This window comes from Malus domestica, chromosome 16 (assembly GCF_042453785.1).
Source record: "Malus domestica chromosome 16, GDT2T_hap1".
Lineage (NCBI taxonomy): Eukaryota > Viridiplantae > Streptophyta > Magnoliopsida > Rosales > Rosaceae > Malus > Malus domestica.
Genome location: NC_091676.1, coordinates 6,144,130 through 6,171,972, shown reverse-complemented (window position 1 = coordinate 6,171,972; position 27,843 = coordinate 6,144,130). Strand labels below are relative to the sequence as shown.

The 27,843-nt window shown below is 36.7% G+C and overlaps 3 protein-coding genes across 5 annotated transcripts; all 3 read left to right on the top strand.

Annotated features, from left to right (window-relative positions):
• Positions 1–13,034: 13,034 nt before the first annotated feature.
• Positions 13,035–18,205, top strand: LOC103402997 (potassium transporter 6-like). 3 transcript variants are annotated; one of them, XM_008341788.4, is made up of 9 exons: positions 13,035–13,389; positions 13,908–13,983; positions 14,126–14,615; positions 14,901–14,954; positions 15,678–15,938; positions 16,026–16,078; positions 16,281–16,404; positions 16,493–16,747; positions 16,928–18,205. In XM_008341788.4, the coding sequence occupies exons 2-9, from the start codon at positions 13,945–13,947 to the stop codon at positions 17,980–17,982; spliced, it is 2,331 nt and encodes a 776-aa protein (XP_008340010.3). In that variant the 5' UTR covers positions 13,035–13,389; positions 13,908–13,944; the 3' UTR covers positions 17,983–18,205. The 3 variants fall into 3 exon arrangements, with proteins under 3 accessions (XP_008340010.3, XP_070671270.1, XP_008340011.3); XM_070815169.1 differs by having other exon boundaries at positions 13,086–13,205; XM_008341789.4 differs by having other exon boundaries at positions 13,154–13,527.
• A 1,818-nt stretch (positions 18,206–20,023) lies between these two features.
• Positions 20,024–20,374, top strand: LOC139192969 (uncharacterized). The gene has a single exon (XM_070815912.1). It carries the CDS (start codon positions 20,024–20,026, stop codon positions 20,372–20,374), a length of 351 nt encoding a protein of 116 aa, XP_070672013.1.
• A 315-nt stretch (positions 20,375–20,689) lies between these two features.
• On the top strand, positions 20,690–21,181 carry LOC139192968 (uncharacterized). The gene has a single exon (XM_070815911.1). The coding sequence runs from the start codon at positions 20,690–20,692 to the stop codon at positions 21,179–21,181; it is 492 nt and encodes a 163-aa protein (XP_070672012.1).
• Positions 21,182–27,843: the final 6,662 nt, after the last annotated feature.

The window sequence follows — 27,843 nt, the reverse complement described above, 5'->3', positions numbered from 1 at the left end:
GTGGATAAATATATCAGAGCCACATTCTCTCACGGATCATATTTGGCTACTCAAAAGATAAGTAGAAACTCCTATTCAAAACTCTTAATGTTTTAATCACAGAGTTTTGTGCTTATGATTAGAACCGTTTACATTATAAATCACTGTAAATATCATATCTGCAAAAAATAAATTAAAACTAAGGTCATTTAGTCAATCTATTGTAGCAAATACATAGACGATTTGTAATGCTTTTACCAATATTGTTCATTTGTTTTTAAACAATTTGATGATTAAACGACCTTAGTTTTAATCAATTTTTTGTAAATACGATCTTTATAGGATTATTTATAATATGAACGGTTCTAATTATAAACACAAAGTTCTATTAATTGACAACGAACAATTTTGAAGAATTTTGAGTATGAGTTTTTACTCATCTTTGATAAGAAGGCGGACGTCAAAAATGGATTTTAATAAGGATTTTAATGTAGCATTTACAAGAGAAACACATGGATGCTACTTTATGATTCTTCTCATACAGTAGGGATTTAATAAGAAGGCCGACATCAAAAATGGATTTTAACAAGGGAACTTTAACGAAAAGCTCCTGGTACTGTTCACTTTAACGAAAAATCACATTTTTACACTAAAAAGTCAATCCTGGTACTATTCACTTTACCCTTTATTTTGTCCTTATCATTAAAACTCAAAGTTTTTAAGCCCTTTTCATTAGTTTTCCTTTTTAACAAGGCCAACTCAATGCAAGGGCTTGCTTGAGGTTTCTTATCGCAAACATTCATTTATATTCGTAAGAACTTTGGTTAAAAACGCTTTAGAAAAGCTACTTCTCAAAGAAACACTCGGCATAAGACTACTTGTTTGGGATTGCTTCAAGGTTTATTAAAGTGCTTCATAAAGTAGCATCCATGTGCTTCTCTCGTAAATGCTTCTAAGACCTATACTGATAGATTTTTCTGCCAAACCAGTTAGAAGCATTTTTTAATATTAGAAAACACTTTTAGTTCTTCTAAAAACAATCTCATTTCTAACTGTAAAAAGTATTTTAAAATCACAATCATATCAATTTGCTCTATCAAATGTTGTTTTTAATGCTTTCAGTTATTCTAAAAGCATCTTAAATAAACCGTCTTTAGTGGAGTTTACGCGTACTTAAAAAAGAATGAAAGTGGAGAGCATGTCGTAGATGGACAATAGACGAAGATGAGTCGGGTTTGCACTTTACATCATCAATTAGATTGGGGACCAGTATTGGACTCGTTCCCAGTCAATTAGATTGGAGAGCATGTCCTAAAACGTTACGAAAGCACACTTGAGAAACGTTAGATACTTAAAATTGTTTTCTTGTTGGTTTAATTTTCATCAGAAATTCCTGAAAACTATTTTTCTGAACTGAAATCCTTGAAAATTGTAAAGAATTATTGGCTGCACAAACTAATGTGACGCTGGTTACATATCAAACTCATGAGTTTAATAAAATTTTCAAATGAGATACAAGCAAAGCATTGTAAATAAGATAGTTACGCATACAAATTTTTTGGACAAGCTTATAGAAGGTAGACTTTGACAATGACTTCATAAAAAGATCGGCAAAGTTGTTTGGGTTCAGTTTGTTTGACTTCAATCTCCTAACGCTCTAATGATGTTATGTAGAGGCAATATGCTTGGTGTTGACTTCGTTGATGTACCATGTTTTGGTTTGGTTGATACATACATCATAGTATTCATGGATCGTCATTAAGACTCAACCATGGATGAAAAACTAATAGTACTTCGGACAATCTCAATAAGAGCTCTCAACCATGTCTCTCACGTGTACTGTAGTAAGGTGGGGTGAGTCTTGGAATAATTCAAAGATTTTGCAACTAAAGTCTATATCGTGGAACTCTAAGATATATAGTATCTCTAACGGTGAAGACATAACTATTTGGGAACGTACCTAGTGTGGGTTTAATAATTGCGTTAGCGTAACAAACAAGGCGAGCATCATTCTAAAGATCATGGGGGTTGGATCAGTTTGGAATGCTTAGGGATAATATAATTAAATGATATTAAATAAGGAAAACTAATGAAAATGACTTGAAAATTTTGAGTTTGAATGATAAGAACAAAATAAAGGGTTAAGTGAATAGTATCAGGATTGATTTTTTAATATAAAAATATGATTTTTCATTAAAGTAAACAGTACCATGAGCTTTTCGTTAAAGTTCGCTATTAAATAATGACTAATCCTTTTAGTTTATTTGAGAACCAACAGGCTACTGGATCCATCGCCATCCATGGACCACAAACATCTACAAACCCTAGGGTTTATTAGAGCTCGAACTAGTTAACTACTACTAATTTATTAATTAGTCAGATCCGGTGCTTCCTAACCTAATATGGTTGAGATTATACAGAATTAGGTTACTTAATTTATTATACGCATGCTATGGTGAAGGTTAAATCAAGCTACCTAATCACCCAGGCTGAATTGTACTAATTTAATTAATTTGATTCATGCATATTTGCTGCATATATAGCTTGAATTCTGGTTTTGATACCGACTCTTATTTTTTGTTAATCTTTCTCTCCCATTTAATACCTTGGGTTCCTCCCATGCAAATTAAAAATCCTAACTTCAAAATTCCTTGATATATAATAGTACTGTTATTGATTGTCATCTACTAAAGTAATTTGGATCAAGGTATAAAATATCGATGATATCAGAAATATCGGTAGTCCAAAAACACGGAAATATCGATAGAAATATCGAGATATTATCGATATCGATAAAAATTGAATAAAAACCACGGAAATTGTAAGAAAAACTTGGAATTTTTTATTGAAACTTTGCAGGATGTTTGTTTAGTCAATTATCTATTAGTTTATCACAAAAAAATGGAAGGAAATGCATTGCATGATAGATATAACTGATTTAAGTTGATTATATAGCGAGCTGTCAAACATTGTGAGTGTAGAAAATATGTAGTAATTAATTAAAGAAGTTTAAACACACCATAATCATTTATATATAATGAATTAGTACAATATTTTACACTTTATACATTGCATGGTAAGATACATGAGTGACTTAGCAAGGTCTAAAATATCGTTGATATCGGAAATATCGGTAGTCCAAAAAAATATCGGTAGTAAAAAAACACGGAAATTTCGATGAAAATATCAGGATATTATGGATATTTTAGACCATGATTTGGATAACCACCTAGTATGATAATAAATAAAATACTGTAACTTGCATATAAAAATGAGTTTTCAGTAGCTAAATGTTAAAGAATTTGTAGCTCAAGAATTTACGCGTATTTATCATTGGTTGACTTAAGATTTTCAAATAATAGGGTTATAATATCAATAAAAAAATTTCATTTGTCTATTTCATCAAGCACTAGTATCCACCTACCCATTCCTGCTAACATATGTCAAAAACTTATGCCAACATATGTCGATAAATACTATTATTTGTAGAGACTTGTATAGAGTGGATGTAAAATATTGTGGAGTAAAGATTGTCAAGACTTGTCAACTCAGATATTTCATCGAGCACATAGTATGCACAACAAAGTTGCACACAAGAAGAGGGAAGGAAAACAAAGATGATAAATAGAAGAAGTAGACAGAGGAGGTTGTAATTTAGTTTGTCTTAACTGTTTATAGGGTCAAATACAATACACATAAATATATGTGAAATTTTTTTTAGTTGTTATAATTAGAGGAAATCAATAAACCCAACAATTATTTTGTCTATGGCATACGTATGTGCAAATTGGAACATCATTCATTCAAAGAAAAAATAATGAAAATTGTTTGAAAATTTTAAGTTTTAATTAAAATAACAAAAATATGTTGTAAGTAAATAGTATCAGAAGTGACTTTTTAAAATAAAAATATCATTTTCGTTGAAAATAAATAGTATAAGAAATATTTCGTTAAAGCTCCCTCCATTCAAGTCGGTCATTTTGGCAACAATTCTGAATCCTAGTCAACGAGGAAAAATCACAAATGATGTCGTGCTTGAACAATATTATTGTACGAGTACATCAAATGATTTTTCACGTTCAAGTTTCAAATTAAACTTTCCACCTTTGTGGCTTGCCTCATCATATTTTGTAGAATTGCACCAACAACAACAGTAGAAAATTTATTCGAAGAAGATCCATACGACATGATGTCGCATTTACTCAACTGAAGACAAACGACCTATCAACGCTTCCAAATGTTCATACTTACCTCCCTCACACAAATGATAAAAAAACGTGAGCCATGCATGCATTCTCAAATTCCAACCATGCATGTGGGGCAAGTATTTGTTGAGGTGGTAAAAGCACGACACGTGTCTAGTTTATGCATCCGACTGGCCTTTCGAAAAGGAAAGGGATCCTCTGTATTTCATCAAATCTATCAATTCGGAACCTTGAAATTTGATCTAATGGTTAAAATTATTATAACTTTTAAATAGAGTCCTTATCTTTAACTGTTGGATCAAATTTTAAAGGTCCGAATTTATGAATTTGATGGATTTGGTGAAGGGATCCTCGGATCCCTTTCCCTTCAAAAATTCAAAAATACTACTCTTACCATCTATTTGTACAAATGATAATACAACTTAATGGTAAATGTAGCATTACCCCTGAAAATTTCTCTCTTTTCTTTACAAAGTGGTGCCATTCATACTCTTTTTTAGTTCCTACACACTCATGTGACTTTCTGTCGTTTGATTTTTTTCGACTCATTTAATCTGATAACCAAAATTGAAACAATGTATAAAAAAAAAATTAATAAAAATGTGTGGATAACATCTAAAAACAAAAAATTAGGTAAACCAAGCTGCAGTGTTGCATGCTCTGAAAAATGAGTGTGATTTTGCACTCTTCTTTTTAGATTTTGCATTTCTTTCTTTTTTCAACCATTGAATATAACTTTTCCAAAAAGAGACCATTGAATTTAACACTTTAAATAAAATTTAAAGGGACAAAAGTCTGCAAAAAAATCTAAAAGAAGAGTGTGGAAATTACCAACTTCACTACAAGAAAGCAACTCATCTACCAACCATCCTTCAAAAAGGCCAAAAAGGCCAAAAAGCAAAAGAAGAACCCTATTTGTTCACTTATTTTAGAAGAAGAAAAAAAAAACTATCTTTTTAAGAAAATGCTTTTGACAATTCACCGGTGATGTACGCCTGTAAACGACTACGTGTCGTATAAAATGCAAATACATTTTCGTTTATCAACAGTATATAATCGTGTTCAAATGCACGTACCAGCAAACCTCTTGCTTTGTTAAGGATTAAATTTTGTATGAAAAGGCTAGCTAGTTGTACATTCGGAGATATAAAGACCAGATTGATAATGATGATAATAGTGTAAGGTAAAATTAAATTAAATGAATCTTAACAAATGCCCATTAATAACTCCACAAGTTCATTTGTCACCTTTAAATATATCAAAGGAATCCTCTGGATTATTGTAGTTTATCGTTAATTACACTATTAATCCCTCGTTGTAGTCCTACTTCGACAAAGTGTATCATTATTTCCTATCCTGGGCTAATTTGGTTTCTAGACGCTTCCATCGTGTGTGCCTGATTAAGAGCTTGCCAACTGACACAGAACACATTGATTCTTGTCAACAACCATAGAATTGTCTAGAAAAAGAGTACAGACAAAGGAAACCACACTCCTTAAGCTAACTAATGTTTAATTAATTAAGTTACTTGCATGGATAACTCCACTCTCTAAATCCCCCCTCATCCTACTTAATTTGAAGTTTTCTCTCTTGTTTGCATGGTAATCCGTCTTATTCTCGGATTGAAAGTTCCGACAAGATTTTAACACAGCATTTACTTGTGCACCCTATTCTTATGTATACGATTTTGTTTCCATCATAAACGAATATTAATCACCTTCAAAAAAAGTTGACCCTAAGTTGCCTTCTGGATATATAAGTTCATTGCTTACAAATTAATATGATGAAAAACTATTATCATGAATAGGTAAAATTAATGAAATATAGAACGTAGTGACGTTAAAATTGGTTCTAAAGCAACATGTTTCTAGGGAGTAATTATTATTTTGTTCAAATACTTGGCAAGAGATCAGTGAACAACAATTGTCCATGTCACGTCACCAGATCGTCTAAATTTATTTCCACGTTAAAAGCTTAGAGTTACCCTTATTTATACCATATTTAGGGCCTCATATTTAGACCTCGTATAAATACTCGGGGGACTTAAATGTAATTATGTAATAAAGGAATGGGCAAATATGTAATAGGTGAGGAATCTTTATTCTATAAAATGACCCCTCACCCTCACAATTAGGAGATGCCATTTCTGGAGCCTTCTCACCCCTCTCACACCTCCTCTCATTACAGAGGTTCTCTCCCTCACCTCTCAGATAAATATACAATCAGTTTGGATGTAGCCCAAACCTTGGGGTGAACCACGATACATCTTGTGTCATTTACATTTCTTGCAAATTCATGGTCAAATTTACATTGTTCCAAGACCTCTGGTTTTGTGCATCAACATTTGGCGCCGTCTGTGGGAATTGCCCCAAAAAACTATGTCGGTTCTCTTTTATTTTTTCACCTCCATCGTGAATTTGTAAAACCCACACAAAAACACAAACTTTGCACACTTCATTACTCTACTCTGCACACCCATTTGGTTCGACCATTTCTTCTGCTCAAGGTGATGCCGTTTCAAGCAGCAACACCAGTAAAATCTCCAAAGACGACGCCTTTTTCTTCTGCTCGCCTCTCCAAACCCACAGATCTAAGCCACTCGAAGGTGTGGTGGTGAGTGAGAATTCCAAAAAGCTGAGAGAAAGCCCATTTGCCGATACAGAATTCCATTTGCCTTCTGAGTAGAGCCACATGTATAGGAAACACATCTTGGTCAAGGGCCTAGCCGTTTTTCTCCTGATGCACAAATCAGTTTGCAGGCCACACCGACTCCTCCGAATCAAACGATACCGTATCTCTCAGCCGCTGATCCATCGCAACACTTATGCAGCTCCTTATTCCCCTCCTTCTTCCTCTTTCTCCCGCCGCGAGATTCGACTTCAGAGGGAGCTCTGCTGGCTCGAACGGCTGGCTTCTTTCCTCACCATAGTACGCCAACGCTGACGGTACGGATTGATAGTAGCAGTTTTGTGGGGTGCATGTGCCTCTGCTGAACTTGTCCAAAGACTCATCGAGGCTCGGCGTAGTAAATGCCAGTAACGGCTTCAAAACGGCTTCGGAGAGTACCGTCTCGACCGCACCACCGACTGGCACACTTGCCAGTTCCTGCTCGACAGAAGCCCCACCACGACTACCGGCCTAATGTCCACTAGTATAACCAAGATTAATGGTTTGAGGCTGAAAGGCAAGTGTTGGTCTTCGTTTGTGGTGGGCAAGGTTGTGTCTTTGAAGCCGCAAACCATCGTTGAAGGTCTCAACATTGCCGAAGATGTCCCTCAGGTTGCACAGTTACGTTATCTCCAAGAAACTTCAGAAGATGATTCAAGCTGCAGATCCGCGATCGTGGATTGATTAATTGAACTTGACGATGGACGAGACGTTATCCCACGCAGGCGTCAGCGGTCGGACTTTACGTTACGGTCCACAAACACCGAACGTTACAGAGTTAGAAGCCATTACGGGGAAGGGAGATATTCATAACTGCTCCGAAAAGGAAAACTTGGAGCTGTTTTCCAACGCACTTGGCGGACTCGGTCAGTTCGGTATCATCACCAAAGCTAGGGTTTTTCTGCAACCCGCCCCGAACATGATGAGATGGACAGCTGGGCTGTGCTTCAGTCTCACTTGCTTTCGCAGGTCGAGAACGCCTCCTCCATCATCCAGAGGTTGCAGTTTTCCAAGTTTTGATGGTTTTGAGTCTTTTGGCCATATCATGCATGGCCTAGGCCCCAGGAGCTGCACCCACAGCCTCGCCGCCAACCGCCACCGTCATCCACCACAAAGCTAATCCAGTCTACCTCAATACAAATGGTTCTGCTTTACGGTTCCGACCCGGCCATAATCAAAGCCCTGACGAACACCGGCGTTGAAATCATCATCGGAACGACGAACGGCGACATCCCGGGTCTCGCATCCGACTTGAATTTTGCCAAGAGCTGAGTTGACGTCAACGTGTCCCTATTTTACCCAGCAAACAACATTATCCTCATCACCGTCGGCAACGAGGTGTTGACATCCAGCAACCCGAAACCAGAGACACTTGCTTTTTGCCTATTCCAAAAGGGTAAGGAAACACCATACATTGCTTGGATCGAGATGGGAAGAATTGTGCCATTGTCAAAGCACGTTGAAGTTATCCTTACTGAAGAAAATGTATGTTTTCAAGTTATCCTTACTGAAGAAAAGCAGAAAGGTTTCCCTGAAGTTGCTCTTCAGTTCCCGCGCCAAGTCCCTCACAGACCCCATCGTCCAGCCCCACCAACTTGTTAATCAGGATGTTAAACCCACATTCAAAAAAGGGAATTTTTGCTCTACAAGAGCACATGGGAACAAAAGCAAAAGCAGAAAGTGGTTAACAAAAAAAAAATTAAAGAAAGCAAAAGGAGAAATCTGTGCAAGCGGTTTCATGGAGGTGAGAAAGCAAAAGGATAAAGCATGTGAAATTATTTTATGAGAAAGTGAAAAGAGAACGACAAAAGCAAAAGAGGGAGGTGCAAGTTGTCACCCCTATTCGTCGGTTCAAGCGAGTCAAGCTTCAAAGTTGCAGAGAGAACACAAAAGCAAAAGAAAGGTGCGGTGAAAAAGAGAAAAGCAAAAATAAGGAATAAACACCCACACTTCAAAAGCAAGGAATAAACACCCCACCAGAATGATGTGATTTACTTTCCTTATTTTTGAATGATGTAATTTATTTTCCTTATCTTTCAGAAACATATGTATAAACCCCATCAGAGGGTAATAAAAAAACAAAAAACAAAAACGGCAAAGCCCAAAATAAATGGGCTAGAATGTTGTGTAGAGGGCGAAGGCCCATAAGCCCAAAATAGCTCTAACCAGGTAATCAAAAGTACGCCCAGTACTCCATAATTATTCGGCAACTCGCCGCTATTACTACCAACCAGGTGATTAAAAGTACGTACAGTACTACACAATTATTCGGTAACCCGCCGCTATTACCACCAACCAGGTGATGAAATGTACAACCCGTACTCCCTTCATGCCACCAACCAGGTGATCAAAAGTACGTCTAGTACTTCATATTATACATGAGCATTACTCATGTCAATCATACATAAACATTCATGAGCATTACTCATATCAATCATACATAAACATTCATGAGCATCACTCATATCAACATTTGTAAGCATCACTCATGTTAACATCCATGAGCATCACTCATGTCAATCAGCTTCAAAAGCTTCATTTACAAAAGCTCCATTTACAAAAGCTCTAGCTTCAAAAGCTTCATTTACATAGCTACAGCTTCAAAAGCTTCATTTACAAAAGCTCTAGCTTCGAAAGCTTCATTTACAGAGCTACAGCTTCAAAAGCTTCATTTACAAAAGCTCTAGCTTCAAAAGCCTCATTTACAGAGCTCCAGCTTCAAAGCTTCACTTACAAAGCTTCAGTGCAGAGTATACAAATACCGCCTCCGAACAACCGCCACTTCAGCCCATACATGGATTCAATTTGAAGTCTCTAGCCAACAGACTATATTGACCGAAGACTTGGGAGACTACATTATGTACCATATATTAAGCCTCAACTGGGCCTCATGAAAATACTCGGGGGACTTAGCCTATTACTTATGTATTGAGGAATGAGCCCTTATTCTATAAAAGGGACTCTCTCACTTTCATTAGAGAGCACCCATTGTCCATGTACTGAGGAGCGAGCCCTTATCCTTATTTTATAAAAGGGACTCATTCACCATCATTAGAGAGCAACGTCGTCAGCTGAGCAACCGCCTCGCCGCGAGCATCACTCATAACCCATCACTTATGTATTGAGGAGCGAGCCCTTATTCTATAAAAGGACTCCCTCACCAACATTAGAGAACATCGCCGCCTACTGAGCAATCGCCTCGCCGCGAGCATCAACTGTAGCCCATCAATTATGTATTGAGGAACGAACCCTTATTCTATAAAATTGACTCTCTCGCCATCATTAGATAGCATTAACTCTAGCCCATCATTCATGTATTGAGGAGCGAGCCCTTATTCTATAAAGGGACTCTCTCACCTTCAACGCCACAAGCCGAGCCAACCAAGGCAAACATAAGCCACGAGCCTCGCAGCCTCGCAGCCTCGCAGCATGTGCTACTTCTAGTTGAGCATCATTTCAAATTAAGTACCGCCTCATATCGAACATCAGTTCAAGATAACATCTAGTTACTTCGGCCCACACATGGATTGAATGTCAATTCTCCAGCCAAAAAACTCTCTTGACTGAAGACTTGGGGGACTACTATTTATACCATATTTAGGGCCTCATATTTAGACCTCGTATAAATACTCGGGGACTTAAATGTAATTATGTAATAAAGGAAGGGGTAAATATGTAATAAGTGAGGAGTCCTTGTTCTATAAAAGGACCCATCACCCTCACAATTAGGAAAGGCCATTTCTGGAGCCTTCCCACCCCTATCACACCTCCTCTCATTACAGAGGTTCTCTCCCTCACCTCTCAGATAAATATACAATCAGTGTGGACGTAGGCCAAACCTTGGGATGAACCACGATACATCTTGTGTCATTTACATTTCTTGCAAATTCACGGTCGGATTTACGTTGTTCCAAGACCTCCGGTTTTGTGCATCAATAACCCTTAAAAACCAGAGAAACTGTAGTTATGGTCCCTTAACTTAACTCAATTGAAGCAATGATCCCTCAACTAAAAGTCTGTTACCATTAGTCCCTCAACTCGTCAAAACGTGCAGCTATGGTCCCTCAACTAAAAATCCATTACCATTGGTCTCTCAACTTTAATTAAACTAGAGAAATGGCCTCTTAACTTTAACATAATTGTAGCAACGGTCATTCCAACATAACTCGTTTTGACAAAAATTTTGACGTAGTTGACGAAAATGACCATAATTACACACTTTAATGAGTTGAGAGACCCTAATTATATAAATGGTTATTCCAACATAACTTATTTTGACAAAATTTTGACGAAATTGATAAAAATGACTATAGCTACATATTTTGACAAGTTGATGGACCAATGGTAATAGATTTTTAGTTGAGAAACCATTGCTCTAATTTAATTAAAGTTGAAGGACCATTGCTACAATTTACTCTAAAAACCACTTGGGCAAATAAGCCAATAAAGTTCCAACAAAGTTGTTGCAAACTTGCAGTGATAGCAAGCCCTTTTAATTTGGTAGTTATCTACAAATTAGTCAATCGAGCTAGTAGCATAACTGTTTCTCTCAATCATCGATTTCAACTTTAATTTTTGTGGTGGGAGGGAAAGACAACTAAAGGACCTTCCCAAATGGAGGCAGAATTATTCCGTGTAAGATTCCGAGTGGTAGGAAATTAGGAATGTTCCTTATTAACACACTTTGCCTTTGCTTATTAGTGATAGCCTATCAAACACTACACGTACGTCTTGAGTTTTAGTCAAAATCCTACTTCAAATTTGTTGGCTTTTTTCAAATAATCACACACCAAAGGCTCAAAAGCTCCCTGCTTTTTCCATTATTTATCAATTTATTATGGAGTAACGTTCTTTCTCTTTCTGATAGATTTTTTTAATATGCCCAGAACCTAGAATATGCCATTATACACGTAAAAATAAAAATTTTCAAGTGTCATTTCATTGTATAATAACATATGACGTATATGTTGTGTTCAGAATACTCTGAAAGATCTCTCATCTTCTCTCCTCCAAATCCTATATTTTCCCCTTCTTTTCTCTCTTACTTTTCTTTTTGCCTCTCTTTATAAGAAAGTAAAGATAAAATATTACGTGAGTTAATTGTTATCGTTCAAATAAAAATGATTAAAAAAATATTAGAAGGAAGAGACCCTACCCCATATTATTGAGCTTCAACTTTCTGAACCCACCACAAAAATTGCGTACGAGATTTGAAATCGTGAGAGATCTAGAGAGATGATAAAATCCCAAAATTATGAGCCAATTAAAAAACTTTTCAACTAAAAATATCAAGACAGTCAAAATTCATATTCGGTGGCTGCCAAAAGAAGCAGACAAATTGTATTCCGTAAAGTAAGTGACTTGTGTACTTGGCATTCACACAAAGATCACAATAATAATGTGTTCTTCCTTTTTTTTTTTTTCTGTTTTATAATAAAGCTTCCAAAAGATTTGGTTCGCTTAGTTCCATTTTTACAAAAACGAATTTCTTATCCATTCTCTAAGAAAGGAAATTCAAATTTGATTGCAAAGAAGCGAACATATTATCTTGATTATTTACCTTAATCAATAACAGTCATTGCTAAGTCTAATTTATGAAACGGGGATATTCTCACACAAACTTTCTCGTTTCATTTACGCAACTCTTTTTTAACATGCAATTTATTAGGTAATAAGAACCGTGTAAAAACTTTGTCACGATTTAAAGATTAACTATGCAAAAAAAAAAAACAATATATTATAAATTTTAACTATTCGATTAATGTTTTCATAATATCAGTTTTTTAGTGAAAAATATGATTCATCTATATAATTAATAGCAGTTAAATAATTAAATATTTTCAGATTTAATTAATTTTTGCATAAATAATCTTTAAAATTTGATCGAAAAAATCGTCATGCAACAATGCAACAAAGTAAAAAAGAGAGCTGGAAAAGTAAAATAAGAAAATATCCATATGTGATAGTTGCTATGATTTTCCTTTACAGAAGATCAGATTGGAACACTTAATCGCAAGATCTGATTTTTATGGCGTACATAATTACTTTGCGAAATTAATTTTAATGCGTTATTGAGCTGCCGATGACTGAGAAGTGTCAGTTATATATCTTTCAACAGTGCCATTTCTGAGTCAAACCACCAGAAATTTAGAGAAAAAAAGCATTGGATTTGGAAAAAACCCCATCACAACTCCTAACTTTTCTGCTGGAAATCGGAAGAAACTGCCACTTCGACACTCTCTCCGTCTCAACAGCCACCAAGCGGTCTATAAATTACTTCCCCAAAGAAAACGCAGAAATCCACCAACTTCAACAACAAATAATACAAAAACAAGGAATTGGATCCTCTCCGAGGTAAACTCTTGGGATTCTTCTGATCGAGATTAGTGGGCCGTTGAAATTTTATTCAACGTTTCCAATTATTATAATTTGAGAGACTCTTTATTTGTAACTGTTTGATAAAAATCCAACGGTTAATTAACACCGGTCAGGAGAATCCGAGGGGTTGCCTCGGAGAGTCTCCAATTCCCAGAAACAAGTCAGCTCCCTCCCTCTCTCTCTCTCTCTCTCTCTCTCTCTCTCTGATATAAGCTTAAAGCCAAATACTCTAATTTTTTTAACAGAACTGACTAGTGAATAAAAGGAAGGCACCACCGTCTTTGTTCTCCATTTTCTGGTTGTTCACCTGCCGTCTACATTTCCCTCTCTACTTTTTATTATATTTCAACTCTTATTAAATCTACGGAGACAATCTTTCTCTCTCGCCCTCGTTAATTACAAACCAATTTTCGTGTTCCTCTAACGCTGCTTTTTTTTTACTCTGTGTTTTCCAAACCCCTTTCTGGGGAGGCGTTTTCTGCAGAAACTGCTTGTTTTTGCAGAGTTTTTCTTCTGTTTCTCTAGGTTTCTTTTTCCGCGATTCGGAATCAAATTAAACAATCAATTTCATCTTTTAGCAATTTAATGAACACCAAAAGAATGTGACTTTTCTCTGCATATAAACTCCGGGAGGCTGTTTTTGCTAAATGGGTTTCGTTTTCTCTCTCCAATCTGAAGCAAAACTGGTTCTACTCGATCACTGAAGCGACCCGCCATGGATCTGGAAACTGGGGTTTATCAGAACCATATAAAGGTACAGTATTTTTGTGTATTTTCACATTGAGTAAAACGGTAAAACCCAATTGAATTTTGTGATCAAATTGTTGTCTTTCTTTACATTGAAGGAAACCCAATTGAGTTTTGTGATCAAATTGCTTTATTTTTTGGTGTTGCAGAAAGCGTCATGGAGGACAATTCTGACTCTGGCTTACCAGAGCCTCGGCGTCGTCTATGGCGATTTAAGCACTTCGCCTCTGTACGTTTACAAAAGCACATTTGCTGAAGATATCGAGCAGTCAGAGACCAACGAAGAAATCTTCGGCGTCTTGTCCTTCGTCTTCTGGACCCTCACTCTCGTCCCCCTTCTCAAATACGTGTTTATTGTGCTCAAAGCCGACGACAATGGCGAGGGAGGAACATTCGCCTTGTACTCGCTGCTGTGTCGACACGCCCGACTCAGCTCGCTGCCCAACTGCCAGTCCGCCGACGAGGAGCTCTCCGATTACAAGAAGGAACGCGCCGACACGGCGCTGCAGTCGAGCTTCAGGGCGAGGTTGAAGTCGACGTTGGAGAGGCACAGGGTGCTGCAAAGATTTTTGCTTGTTCTTGCTTTGATTGGAACTTGCATGGTGATTGGTGACGGTGTTCTCACACCAGCTCTTTCTGGTAATTTTGGATTTTAATTTGGAAAATTGGCCAAAATGATCGTTTTTTCAAATCCAAATTGCTAAAATGATCAGCTTTACAGTGTGTCATCGGTATCTGATCGCAATATCGTCAATCGTGGATATTTAATTTTGATCAATTCTACAGTTAGAATTTGATTTCTGACCATTTTAGCCAATTTCCCTTTAATTTTGTGCTTTTGGGTTTTTTTTTTTTGTCAATTGGAAAGTTGGAATTTTTTGTGTTTTCAGAGACTAACTTGAATTTTGCTTTAAATTGGTGCAGTATTTTCTGCGGTTTCAGGGCTGGAGTTTTCCATGTCCGAAAAGCATCATAAATGTAAGATGCTTAACTTTTTTTCCCATTCAGCTTTCGAGCTTTAGCAGTTGTTAAGAGCTTGGATATAAGTAGAGATCTTTTACTAGTATACTTTTCCTTTGAATGTCTGGAATTGAAGGTATATAAATCGGTCCAGTTTGTTCCAACTCGGATTTCCTAAGAGTTAAATCGAATAACCGAGTTTTGCACCTTAATACACCAACTATTTTCCTCTTTCCGGAACTCTGCAGTGTATCTCATCTTTACCAATCATAATTTCCTTGTATTTCAAGCTAATCGTGATCATATCCGTACTTTAGTTGTATGGAATTTTCTAGTTGTCATCCCTCGATTGCCTGTAATGCTATTCTCCTTAAGTCATTGCAGATGCTTCTCAAGTCTGAAGTGGCACCTTTAGACTTGGATGTTGTGTTATTGGCACTTCCAGTACAGTAAATTTTCAAAGATCCAAGTAGTACTCGTATAGGTTAACAAATCATCATTGTTCTTGCCTTCTTGGTCAACTAAAATATCTGCGAAATTTTTGGATTACAGGTGTTGGAATATTATTTTTCAGAAGAAATGTGTTGTCCTCTTGTTGGTCTTTAACTTGATAAGGTTTTTTTCTTAAATTGTCCGCCCTTCATAGATCTCGTCGTGTAATTGAGTGGACAATTTGATTTTACTCTATCAATGCTTTTTGCCTTTATACTTCCTCCTGAAATTGTGATAATCTTTTTGCAGTTGTAGAAGTTCCAATTGCATGCCTCATTTTGATAGGCCTGTTTGCACTTCAACATTATGGAACTCACAGGGTCGGGTTCTTGTTTGCTCCTATAGTTCTGACATGGCTTCTATGCATCGGTGCGATCGGTGTTTATAATATACTTCACTTCAATCCGAGTGTGTACAAAGCACTTTCTCCATACTATATGTACAAATTTTTAAGGAAAACTCAGAAAGGGGGCTGGATGTCCCTCGGCGGAATTTTGTTGTGTATAACAGGTAAGTATGCATGTATAGGATTGACTTACATCGTCACAAGCAAAAATGGTTTTGCTTGTTTCTCTAATACACAACTCAACTTTTCAGGTTCAGAAGCCATGTTTGCTGATCTTGGACACTTTTCACAATTGTCAATTCAGGTATATATTTTAGAAATCACAAACTGCAATTCAGTTTGATTATATTATTTTTGCATGGCTTGTTATAGTATCCGGAAAGCGTTCATATGGCAGTATTGATAATGATTGTATAAATTTGATTCGGCACTTCAGTAGTAAAACTTTAGTCGGGTACGATTCTCAACACAATTGCTTTGCCTGATAAATATTCACGTTTTTGCAGATTGCGTTCACCTCTTTGGTTTATCCAGCTTTGGTTCTAGCATATATGGGACAGGCTGCCTATATATCTTCACACCACAATGTTGGGAAAAATTCTCAGATTGGATTTTATCCATCTGTACCAGGTAGATAGCTTGATTTGTTTAGCAAGAAGTTTCTAGGTTTCAAAGATATGCAACTTCTTGGCTAATCTAGCAACCCCGCCCTCCTCAGAAAAATTGAGATGGCCCGTCCTGGTAATAGCTGTACTTGCTGCCGTAGTAGGAAGCCAGGCCATCATCACTGGAACTTTCTCAATCATCAAGCAATGTTCTGCTCTGGATTGCTTCCCAAGAGTCAAAATAGTCCATACATCATCCAAAATTCATGGTCAAATTTATATCCCGGAAATCAATTGGATCTTGATGGTGTTGTGTTTGGCTGTTACTATTGGTTTCAGAGACACCAAGCGCATGGGTAATGCTTCAGGTATGACATTGTTCACAAATTTGTAAACCCATTCATGTTCGATATTTCATTTTAGAAATTAGTAAACCCTAAAACCCTAATGCTTCTGCATGCATCGGCTGGATTTTAACATTTAGTTATCGCTTATGTGTTGATGCTTTCGTGTGACAGTTAATTAAACTAAAGATTTATTTCGAACAGGTTTTGCAGTTATCTCGGTGATGCTGGTCACCACGTGCTTAATGTCCCTAGTTATCGTCCTATGCTGGCAGCAGAGTGTCTTTGTTGCGATTGGCTTTGTGGCCTTTTTCGGCACAATTGAAGCTCTTTACTTCTCGGCTTCTCTTGTAAAGTTTCCTGAAGGAGCCTGGTTTCCCGTTGCTCTTGCTTTCTGTTTTTTCTTGGTCATGTATGTTTGGCATTACGGCACGATCAAGAAGTACGATTTTGAAGTCCAAAACAAGGTCTCCATTAACTGGCTGCTTAGCCTTGGTCCCAGCCTTGGCTTTGTACGTGTCCGTGGGATTGGCCTCATACACACTGATCTTGTATCTGGAATTCCGGCCATCTTCTCCCACTTTGTCACCAACCTTCCGGCCTTCCACCATGTCCTAATTTTCCTCTGTATCAAATCCGTCCCAGTCCCCCATGTTAGACCTGAGGAACGGTTTCTGGTGGGCCAAATTGGCCCTAAAGAGTACCGGCTCTACAGGTGCATTGTGAGATATGGATATCGCGACATCCACAAAGATGACATGGAATTTGAGAACGATCTTATGTGTAGCATAGCAGAGTTCATACGCTCAGGAAGCACCGAATCCAATCTTTCAATTGAAGATGCAGGGAAGGAAGATGATAAAATGACGGTAGTTGGCACACGTTCCACTCATGCAGATGGAATTCAGATGAGCGAGGACAGTCCAAACGTAGAAATGAGCCCATCAGTGCAGAGAGAAGAAAGATCGCCGCCGGTTGCCCAACGAAGGAAGAAGGTAAGATTCATTGTCCCGGAGAGTCCAAAGATCAACACGGGCGTAAGGGAGGAACTGCGGGAGCTAACGGAAGCTCGGGAAGCCGGAATAGCTTACATACTTGGAAACACATACATGAAAGCAAAGAAAGGATCCAGTTTGATGAGAAGGTTTGCGATCGACTACGGATATGAATTCTTGAGAAGGAATAGCAGGACATCCAGCTACGCGTTCAGTGTACCGCACGCGTCTACGCTGGAGGTAGGGATGATCTACCATGTATGATTCGGATCATACGATGAATTTATAGTGTAAATTCGACATCTTTTAACGTTGTGCAGTAGCTACAGCTGACAGTAGATGCAAAAGATATCCAGAAACTGAGTCATTTTCTTGGTGCAGGGTCTTGTTCGTCATCCTCCATTTTGGTTTTGTGATGTGAGAGGATGAACCGGTTTTTTTTTTTTGGTCTCAGATTAAATAGATACCCAAATTTCTTACACTATAATCTCTCTTGTTTGTCTTTGTTCGAGCGACATTCTAATATATCTTGAACCAGTAAAATGGGGTTCGAACTTGAGTGCAGAAGGATGAGCGACATTCTAATAGATCTGTTGTACACAACTGTATCAAAATTTCTTATCACATGACCAGTCACATAATCGGAAATAAACACGGTACTTGTATACAATTGTTGACACTCGAGAATCTCTTCCATCTTGTCTATAAACTATAAAGATCGCCGAAGGAAAATATTTAGAGGAATGCCTTGTTATGAATACGTTGGGCCAATTTATGGGCCATTTATAAGCAGGCCTGTTCGTATTGCATTTTTAATGGGTAGTCTTGAAGCACTTGGAAACTCTTTTCGCTTAGGCCCATTGGAAAATGGAAACCCACAACATTTGAAGTTGTAGGTGGGCCTGTGCTCCAGTAGAGGTTGCTCTTTGGAGAGTTAAACAAAAGTTGTCGAAGAGTACAAGAATCTCATATCGAAAAATCAATAAAATTAAATATATCTTATATTAAGAGGTTCAACATTTAATTATAGTGAGGTATTTTGTGAAATTTTTTTTAGAAATATCTTTATGTGTACGTAATAAGATGAAAAGTTGAAGGACAGTATCCATGTGGCTCATTTCTCTTGAATCTTGACATAGGTGTGGGTAGTGGAACGGGGAATCGCTCGGTTATTCTTTTTTTTTTTTTTTTTTTGGTGGAAAATAGAAATATGAGACCAATCTAGCAAAATTGAACTAGTGAATAGAGAAAACCAGTCAAGCTGGAGTGAACTAATCAATCTGAATTGGTTCCGACTCTCGTATAGTTAGTCCAACTTCTTATAAGCATATGCAAGTTTTCTTATTTCTCCGGTGTAAGATTCATACTCTTAACACGTGCTCTCTCGTGTGGCAAATTTTCAAGCTAAACAGGCGGATAATACATATTATGTGACATGGAGAAGACGTGTGGTCATTAGGTATTACACGTGAAACAACCCACTCTAATATAACAAACGAAATGAATGAAGTTAAGAGCAAAATCTAGTGGAAAAGGGCAAGGGCTAGAGGCTAGAGGCTTTGGTTGGCCTCTCAATGCCATTATTCATGAAAGTTACCAATTTCTAATGGTGTACGAGGTCAAGGGCTAAGGCTATCTCAAATCGAGGGCTGGCCAAATGGCTCGTTTTAGCCCTCTGGCCCTCCAAGATTCCCCAAGATATTAATATTTTAATGAACAGTACAGGGCCATATTGGCATCCGTCTCCAACCGAGGGTCAAAGGGCCAGAGGGCTCGTTTTAGCCCTGTCACAAAAAACTGTCTCCAACCAAGGGCCAAAGGGCCATAGGGCCAAACATAATTTATTATTTAAAAACTACAATTTAAATTCAAATCTAACGGCTAAGTGACGTCAACATGATGTCAGCTAGCCGTTGGTAGCTGACATCATGCTGACGTCAGCTAACTGTTGGATTTGAATTTTTTTTTGCTATAAATAGGGTGGATATTGGGCTATAATCCACACAACTTTAAATTCAATCTATTTCAATTCAATCTCTTGCAATTCAATCTCTTTCAATTCAAGTTTGCAATGAATTCCAACTTTGGATCTTCATCCAATTCCAATTGGGGGTCCTCATCCAATTCCAAATTGGAAGCAAAATGGGCGCAAATGAGACGAGAAGATGAGGAGTCTGATGAAGAAGTTCAAGTAAGGCGCAATAAACAAAACATGGCTGCGGCCATGGTGTGTCAGCTAACTGAGGAACAACCTCAATGTGGTGGCTCTGTTGCTGGTCGCTCTTACAAACCATGAAACAGAGCGATGGCGCATGCCAATCTGATGAACAACTACTTCAACCCCAACTCGGTGTACACAGAAGAGGATTTCAGACGTCGCTTCCTGATGAGGCGTCATGTCTTCGAGCGTTTACTTCATGATGTCCAGCAGGTCAATCCATACTTTCGACAGAAGCGGGACAGAGCAGGCCGCCCTGGTTTCTCACCTCATCAGAAGGTTACTGTTGCACTCCGAATGATGGCATATGGCTCATCAGCTGATTCGATGGATGAAACCCATAGTATGTCTGAGTCTACATGCCTTAATACTTTTGAAGAATTTTGTAACACAATTGTTCAGGTTTACAAAGACGAGTACCTCCGAGAGCCAAATTAAGAAGATCTGAATCGACTTATTCACAAAGCTGAAGACCGTGGGTTTCCGGGCATGATAGGGTCATTAGACTGCATGCATTGGGATTGGAAGAACTATCCCACTGGATGGCAAGGAGGCTTTAGCGGAAGGTCGAGAAAGCCAACTGTTGTGTTAGAAGCAGTTGCCTCATATGACACATGGATCTAACATGCTTTCTTTGGAGTCCCTAGATCCCAAAATGACATTACAGTTCTTTGGCGTTCACCCCTCTTCAATAACTTGACGGAAGGTAAAGCACCTCAACTTGACTACTACATCAACGGCCGTGAATACAATATGGGGTATTACTTGGCAGATGGCATCTACCCAAAGTGGGCGACATTTGTCCAAGCAAATCCAAACCCTAGGAATGATGCAGAAAAGTTGTTTACCTTACACCAAGAGGCATACCGGAAAGATGTTGAGAGAGCTTTCAGTATTCTACAAGCATGGTGGAAGATTATCAGCGAACCGGCAAGAGGGTGGAGTCGAGAAAATTTGAACTCCATCATGATGTCTTGCATCATATTACACAATATGATAGTGGAGGATGAGCGAGATGGGTATATTGATGGAGAGTCCGATGATGACCAAGAAGATCCAAATAGGTCAAGAATGGCTCTAGCAAAAATATATGATGGGCCTAATTTGCCTTTCAATCCAAGAACTGGTAGTATCTCTATAAATGAGTATATGAGGCGTTATAGAATGATACGTTCTTGTGCCACAAATAAGTACCTACAACAAGATCTTGTTGCACATCTTTGGGCCAAAAGAAGCATGGAGTAGGCTTTTAAGTTTTATGTTGTTAAATGTTTTTAAAAATGTTGTTTAAGTTTCATGTTGTTAAATGTTTTTTTATGTTGTATAATTTGTATGTTGGTTAATGTTATTTAATGTTGTTTCATATTGTTTAATGTTGTTTCATGTTACTTAATTTAATTTAATGTTGTATAAATGGCCTAGGAAGTTATAGGAAAAAAATAGAATTGAAAAAAAATATGAAACAAATTTTGTGAAACAGAAGTTATAGGAAAAAAAATGGAATTTAAAAAAATATGAAACAAATTTTGTAAAATAGAAGTTATATGAAAAAAAATATGAATCAAATTTTGTAAAATAGAAGTTATAGGAAAAAAATAGAATTTAAAAAAAAATTGAAACAAATTTTGTGAAATAAAAGTTATAGGAAAAAAATGGACTTTAAAAAAAATATGAAACAAATTTTGTAAAATAGAAGTTATAGGAAAAAAAATAGAATTTAAAAAAAAATTGAAACAAATTTTGTAAAATAGAATTGAAAAAAAATATGAAACAAAATTTGATTCATATGAAAAGGAAAAAAAAGGGAAAAAAAGAAGTTTAAATTCATAAAAAAAAAAAAAAAAGTTAATACAACGGCTACTAGCCGTTATATTCAAAAAAATTCAAACTATTAGTGTCGGTTATAACCGACACTAATAGTAATTAAAAATAAAAATTTTGCTTTTGAATAACTATTACTATCGGTTATAACCGACAGTATTAAAAAATTCTTCTTTAATGCTGTCGGTTATAACCGACAGCAATAGGAAAACATTAAAAAAAAAATAGCCAGCCCTTCAACCCTCCAGCCCTCTCTGATCCCGTGGGACCCTCCCAGATTCCAGAGCCCTCTGGCCTAGCCTTCGGTTGGAGACGGTTTTAGGTGCTATTTTCGACCCTCTGACCCTCTGGGCCATTCGGTTAGAGATGGCCTAAACTGTGTTACTAGGCTAGTTTTCATCACATTTCTTCCTAAGTTGACCGTTCAAGAACCTTAGGTAAGATATGGGGCTAAACAGCCTAAACTGGACCCTTGGGGAGCCATGGGCTATTTATGGTATGGTTTGGGGTTGAGGTGATTTTAAAAAAAAAATTGGTATGAAAAAAACTAGGATGGTTTTTTATGTTTTGGTAAACACCCCCAAACCAGCTTTTTTTTCAAAGTTTCAGATGAAAAAAAAAGCTAAAAGTGGGAAGCTGCAAAATGCAGCTTCAGAAATCAGCTTCTTGTGAAAACACGAAGCTACATTGATTTTATTAATGAAACTTCCAAATTCTCAAACCTACCCTCACTTTCTGGTTCGAACTCCCTTTCTCTAGCTTTCTCTCTCCGTTCAAGCTCGATCTCTCCCTCTCATCTGGTTCGAGCACTCTTCTTCAATAAAAAGGTAAATTTCCTTTTTTCAACCTTTATTTTTGGGTAATTGGAATATTGAATTGAATAATTGGAAGGTAGAATTGGAAGATTTGGATTTCTAGGTAATCTAGGTTTCGGAGTGATGCAGCCGGCGACGATGGACTTCTTCAACGACATGGAAGACCACGGCTGGAAGTGCAAACCCGACTGCCCCAACAAAACCTAGAGCTTGAAGTTCCCCATAACAGTCCGTTGGCTGCCGAAACTAAAATTCAAACCTCATAAAATTTCAACAACAACTCCTCCACTAGCGAAGAGAAAACCTGTAAGTTTGAAGCCAATGATGACCTCGAAGACGAAGACGAGGAGGAAGATTACGAAGAAGACGATGAAAAGTCTAATGGGAAGGCGGATGTGGATCGCAAGGGGAAGGGGATTTGAGAGATGACAAGGGCAAAGGGAATAAAAAATTCTGATTCCATAATAAAAGAAAACATAAAGAGTAAGACCATCTCCAAACCTGGGCTAAAAGCCAAATTACCCCCCCCCCCCAAACACTCTCCAACCCATGTTAAAATTTTAGGCTAAATGCCAAATGTTATGTCTAGGTCAAATACCCCCTAGCTTTCCCCCCGGGCTAAATGCCAAATGTTTATTGGAATTTAAATTTTTTTAGATTAAAATGTTCATAAAATTAATTTACAATAATCTACATATTTATTTATTTTTTTTTAAATTGATTTAAGAAAAAAAATAGCCTAAGTTCATTCTTTAATAATTCCGGGCTAAAATTTTAGGGCAGAAGGGTTGGAGCAGAAAAGATGTTTCTGGGCTAAAAGCCAAAATTTTCGGGCTAAAAAATTTGGCTTTTAGCCCAAGGGTTGGAGATGGTCTAATAGTTGTATAGTAAATAGATATTTTAAATGCTGAATTATATGTTGAATGTTGGATTATGATTTATTGTTAAACGCTGGATTATATGTTTAAGATAAAGTTTATAAATATTTTTCTTTTAAAAATAAAGTATATATAGTAATTCACCTTTATTTGATAAGAAAATTAAATTAATAGCACATCTAGTAGTATATCTTTTTTGGTCATTTCACACAGTCACAGTTGTTTTACAAAAAAGTTTACCAAACACTATCATACTGCTTTTTATTCAAAAACACTTTTACAAAAAAGTTTACCAAACACTCTGCTGCTTATTCTCACAGCACAACAGAATCAGTTTTTTTTCAAAATACAACAATACTAAATCAGCCCCTTGGGAGCCATGGGCTATTTATGCTCTAAGATTACGCCAAAAATCAACTGAAAATAAGTAAGATCTCTTTTTTCTCTGACGTTGATTTCATACTCTTGAAAAACTATACTAGTAGCTAGTTCGTATCGATACTTGTGAATATCGCAAAAAGTTTATTTACATATACTTTTCCAACGGAATGTGCGCCAACTTTTTAACTTGTTTGTTCATAATGTCATTCAACATTGTGGATCCCCTTAACTTCCATCTTAAGTTTGCTGTTTCCTTCTGGAAGTTTATGTATTTTGCTTTTTAGTTGGGCTGGTTTTCGTATGCTTTGTTTTACGTCCCGTAATGTTTTATCAACAACGTGTCTTTAAATAAAACGCAGTTTTAGTTCCTAATGGAGTTACAAAATACTAATTCAACTTTGGTTTTGGAGGGAGGCACGAGTGTTGTGATTGTAGCAATGAGTCGTTCAGAGAATGATTGTTCCTTCTTGGGACATGTAATTAACGACATCAAAGAAGCTATACAAAGCATGGATGGAACATCGTTGAACTTCGTGCGTCGGGAAGCAAACAATGTAGCTCATAGGCTAGCTCGTGTTGGCTTGGGTGTTTCAAGTGAAAATAGGTGGGTTGAATTTCTCCCATATTTGATTTTAGATGCCTTGTTAAAAGATAATCAAATGTAATCTTTACGTTATGGTGAGGATAGCTATTAGTGCAGAACAATATTTTTCCTTTAGATTGGCTAAAATTTCTGACAAGATTTTTTATCAAAACCCCTATAAGCACTTTATTATCTCTTTGTACGTGTTTTTCGTATTAATGAATATCGTACTTTCTTAAAAAATTGGGATAGATTTTTCTAACCTTTTTACTATTTACGTTGTCCAATAATTGTATTTATTCAATAAACTTCCATCACAGGGTTAATCGCTTAGTTGGGAGAAATCTTATTACTACCACATTTCAAATACGCATAAACTACTTTCGCACATTAAATAATAAAAAATAGAAAAATTTGTCGATAAACCAATCACACAACTCATAGCTCACTCTTAATGAGATAGGATTTTCATCGGATCCTCTTTGTGAGGATTCCAGGAATCCTTCAATTACATCCGTTTATCGTATATTGTGCAGTCAGTTTTCGTCATGTACTGTTTATATTCAATTTTAGATAAAAAAAATTACAATGATTTCTAACCGTACGATGTATGATAAACGAATGTGATTGGAGAATCCCCGGATCCTCACAAAGACAATTTGGCGAGAATCCTCTCTCACGCTTAACTACCCCAATTTATTATTTTCATTAAATAAAAATGTTGCACTATCCGACACCATAAAAATAGATAATATATATATATTTTTTAAATATCTAAAACTTCTCATACAAGTGATTTTAACATATATCTAATATTAAAAAATAAATATAAAAAATTTCTTCCCACCCCACCCTCTCTCTCCCTCCCTCCCTACTTAAAAACAAAACTAAAAATGTTTATACACACATTGTGTAGGCAGATGCCAGTATAAATAAAAGTATTCAAGAAAACGGAAAATTCAGTTATTGATTTAGTGTGATGCTATCCACAAACTCATTTACGAACATCTATCAATTTTTAACCGTCAAATTGAATAAATTAAATAACAGAAATTAACAAAGAGTGTGTGGATAACACTACTTTTGTTTAATGTTTTTGGAGTTCGATAGCGTGAAAGACACATTTGAAACATTATAGAAGATGGGGTGCTCTAGACTCCACAAGAGCTGAAACTCACGCGCATCACTCTATTTGTCATTGTTAAATGAATTTATTTTTAAAATTCGTGTAATGAACATACACTAATACAATGGGCTAATATTATGAACTGTTATTAGCATTCTAAAAATCTCATTCTACACTCTTTATAAATGTAAATTTCTTACTAATAATAGAAAATTTAGAATACAAAATAAAATTTATAGAATATCAATAACAATTTTACTTACATTATCTTAAAAAAATTGCTTACTAATAAAATTTATAGAATATCAATAACAATTTCACTTACATTATCTTAAAAAAATTGCACCCTCTTTTAAAATCTCACTGCGTTTAGAAAAACCCGAGCCCACAGAAAGCTCCACTTGTTTAACTTAGATCTCACGTGACGGACGCGTGTCTCGAGCGCGCTCCCTGTCGGTTTCGGGAGTTGGGCGACGTGGAAGACTGACACGGGACGGTGGTGGTGGGAGGATGGCGGTGGGTCCCGTCCGGGTTAGGTCGTCGTGGTGGCCCCTCGCTGGGGACAGTTTTGAGTGCTCCACGTGTCGATGGGGTCCGTACTGGGACGAGGAAAATGGTAAGTGGGGGAACAGTTGGAGAACATCCCTGTCTGCTTGATTTTATCTACCTTGAGGCTAGGCCATTAAAAGACAACACCTCGTCTTGAGTATAATTACGTGCATGCCATTGTTTTTTCTTTTTTTTTTTTGGGGGGGGGGGGGTGAATTGACCTGAAATAGTTACAATTGTGTGAAGCACGTCCGAGATTATAACTAGGACATTATCTTTTCCAAAATTACCTTGAAAGGGAAGTATTTGGTAACCTTTTAAGACTCCTAGAATATGATGATGTGATCCAATTAAGATTGGCTGTCATTATCGGGAAAGGATCCTCTCCGGACCCAATTCCACCGGATCCTCCGGATCCATCTTCTTAAGGGCCGGTTCGGCATCGTGGCTTCCTTGGAGTCGGCGTCGTGCTTCCCCTGAGTCGCCGTCTGCCCGAAGTCGGCTTTGTGGCCTACGCGGAGCTAATTGTCGACAACACCGTAATAGTCGTCGACGAATCGCCGTTCTAAAGTTTCCCATAAACAAACAAAAAAAGTGAAGAAGAAGACTCATAATTGAAGAAGAAGAATTGAAGGAGACGAGGAAGTAGAAGAAAAATGAAGAAGAAGGAGGATCCGGTGGGATTGGGTCCGGAGAGGATCCTATCCAATCATTATCTATGTTTTTATACCATTCAATTCACGTGTTTTTCAGGTAAAAATTTCGTATTTTGAAGGCAACTACAGTATAAACTATCTTAACTAATGAGAAAAGAGACTTGAATTTGAGTACAAAGAGACAAAAAATGTTACTAAAATCAAAGTAATCTAACACCATAAAAATCATTTTAAACAAGTTTCTACAATTGTGCTCATATTATTCAACGATACCATATGATTGCTTATACAAAAATATATGCGTATGAAACTCCTTTTCTATGTTCTGAAAGGAGCATTAAAATATAATTATTGGTGTTTATAGCACATAAAACTAAAGGAATTTTAACGAAAAACTCTCGGTACTGTTCACTTTAACGAGAAACCACATTTTTACACTAAAAAGTCAATCATAATACTATTCACTTAACCCTTTATTTTGTCCTTATCGTTAAAACTCAAAGTTTTCAAGTTATTTTCATTAGTTTTCTTTAAAACTAACTTACATTAGAGAGATAATAATTCATATATTGGCAGTATATCTTACACAATAATTCATGATTGACTTATTATATGGTCTACCGGTATCTTTTTTTCCTAAATTTTTTTACTTTTATAAAAGGAGATGAGAGAGTTCGAGACTATTAGATAATTTAAAAGAGAGTGAGTTTCAAACCCGGAACGTATGGATAAAAACTCAATACCCTACCTACTAGGATATTGAACCACATGCAAAACTAAAAATAATTCGCCGTCTATTGGAATCGAACCCACTCATTTAAGGTATCTCATTGCATGCAAATTCTCCAATATCATAATGCTTACTTAAAATGAAAAAAATCATCAATAAAAATAAAGGAAGACTAATGAAAATGGCTTGAAAACTTTGAGTTTCAACAATAATGACAAAATAAAGGGTAAAGTGAATAGTACCAGGATTGACTATTTAGTGTAAAAATGTGGTTTTTCGTTAAAGTGAATAGTACCATAAGTTTTTCGTTAAAATTTCCTAAAAATAAGGCATAATCGGATAAATAGTCATCATGGTGATAAGGTAAC

What these genes read in the sequence shown, in the direction of transcription:
- LOC103402997 (XM_008341788.4), top strand. Translation starts at nt 13,945, where the DNA reads ATGGATCTGGAAACTGGGGTTTATCAGAACCATATAAAG. An exon ending in TCTCACACCAGCTCTTTCTG is followed by an intron (nt 14,616 to 14,900) that starts GTAATTTTGGAT and finishes AAATTGGTGCAG; the next exon opens with TATTTTCTGCGGTTTCAGGG. An exon ending in AATTTTGTTGTGTATAACAG is followed by an intron (nt 15,939 to 16,025) that starts GTAAGTATGCAT and finishes TCAACTTTTCAG; the next exon opens with GTTCAGAAGCCATGTTTGCT.
- LOC139192969 (XM_070815912.1), top strand. Translation starts at nt 20,024, where the DNA reads ATGGCGCATGCCAATCTGATGAACAACTACTTCAACCCCAACTCGGTG.
- LOC139192968 (XM_070815911.1), top strand. Translation starts at nt 20,690, where the DNA reads ATGGGGTATTACTTGGCAGATGGCATCTACCCAAAGTGGGCGACATTT.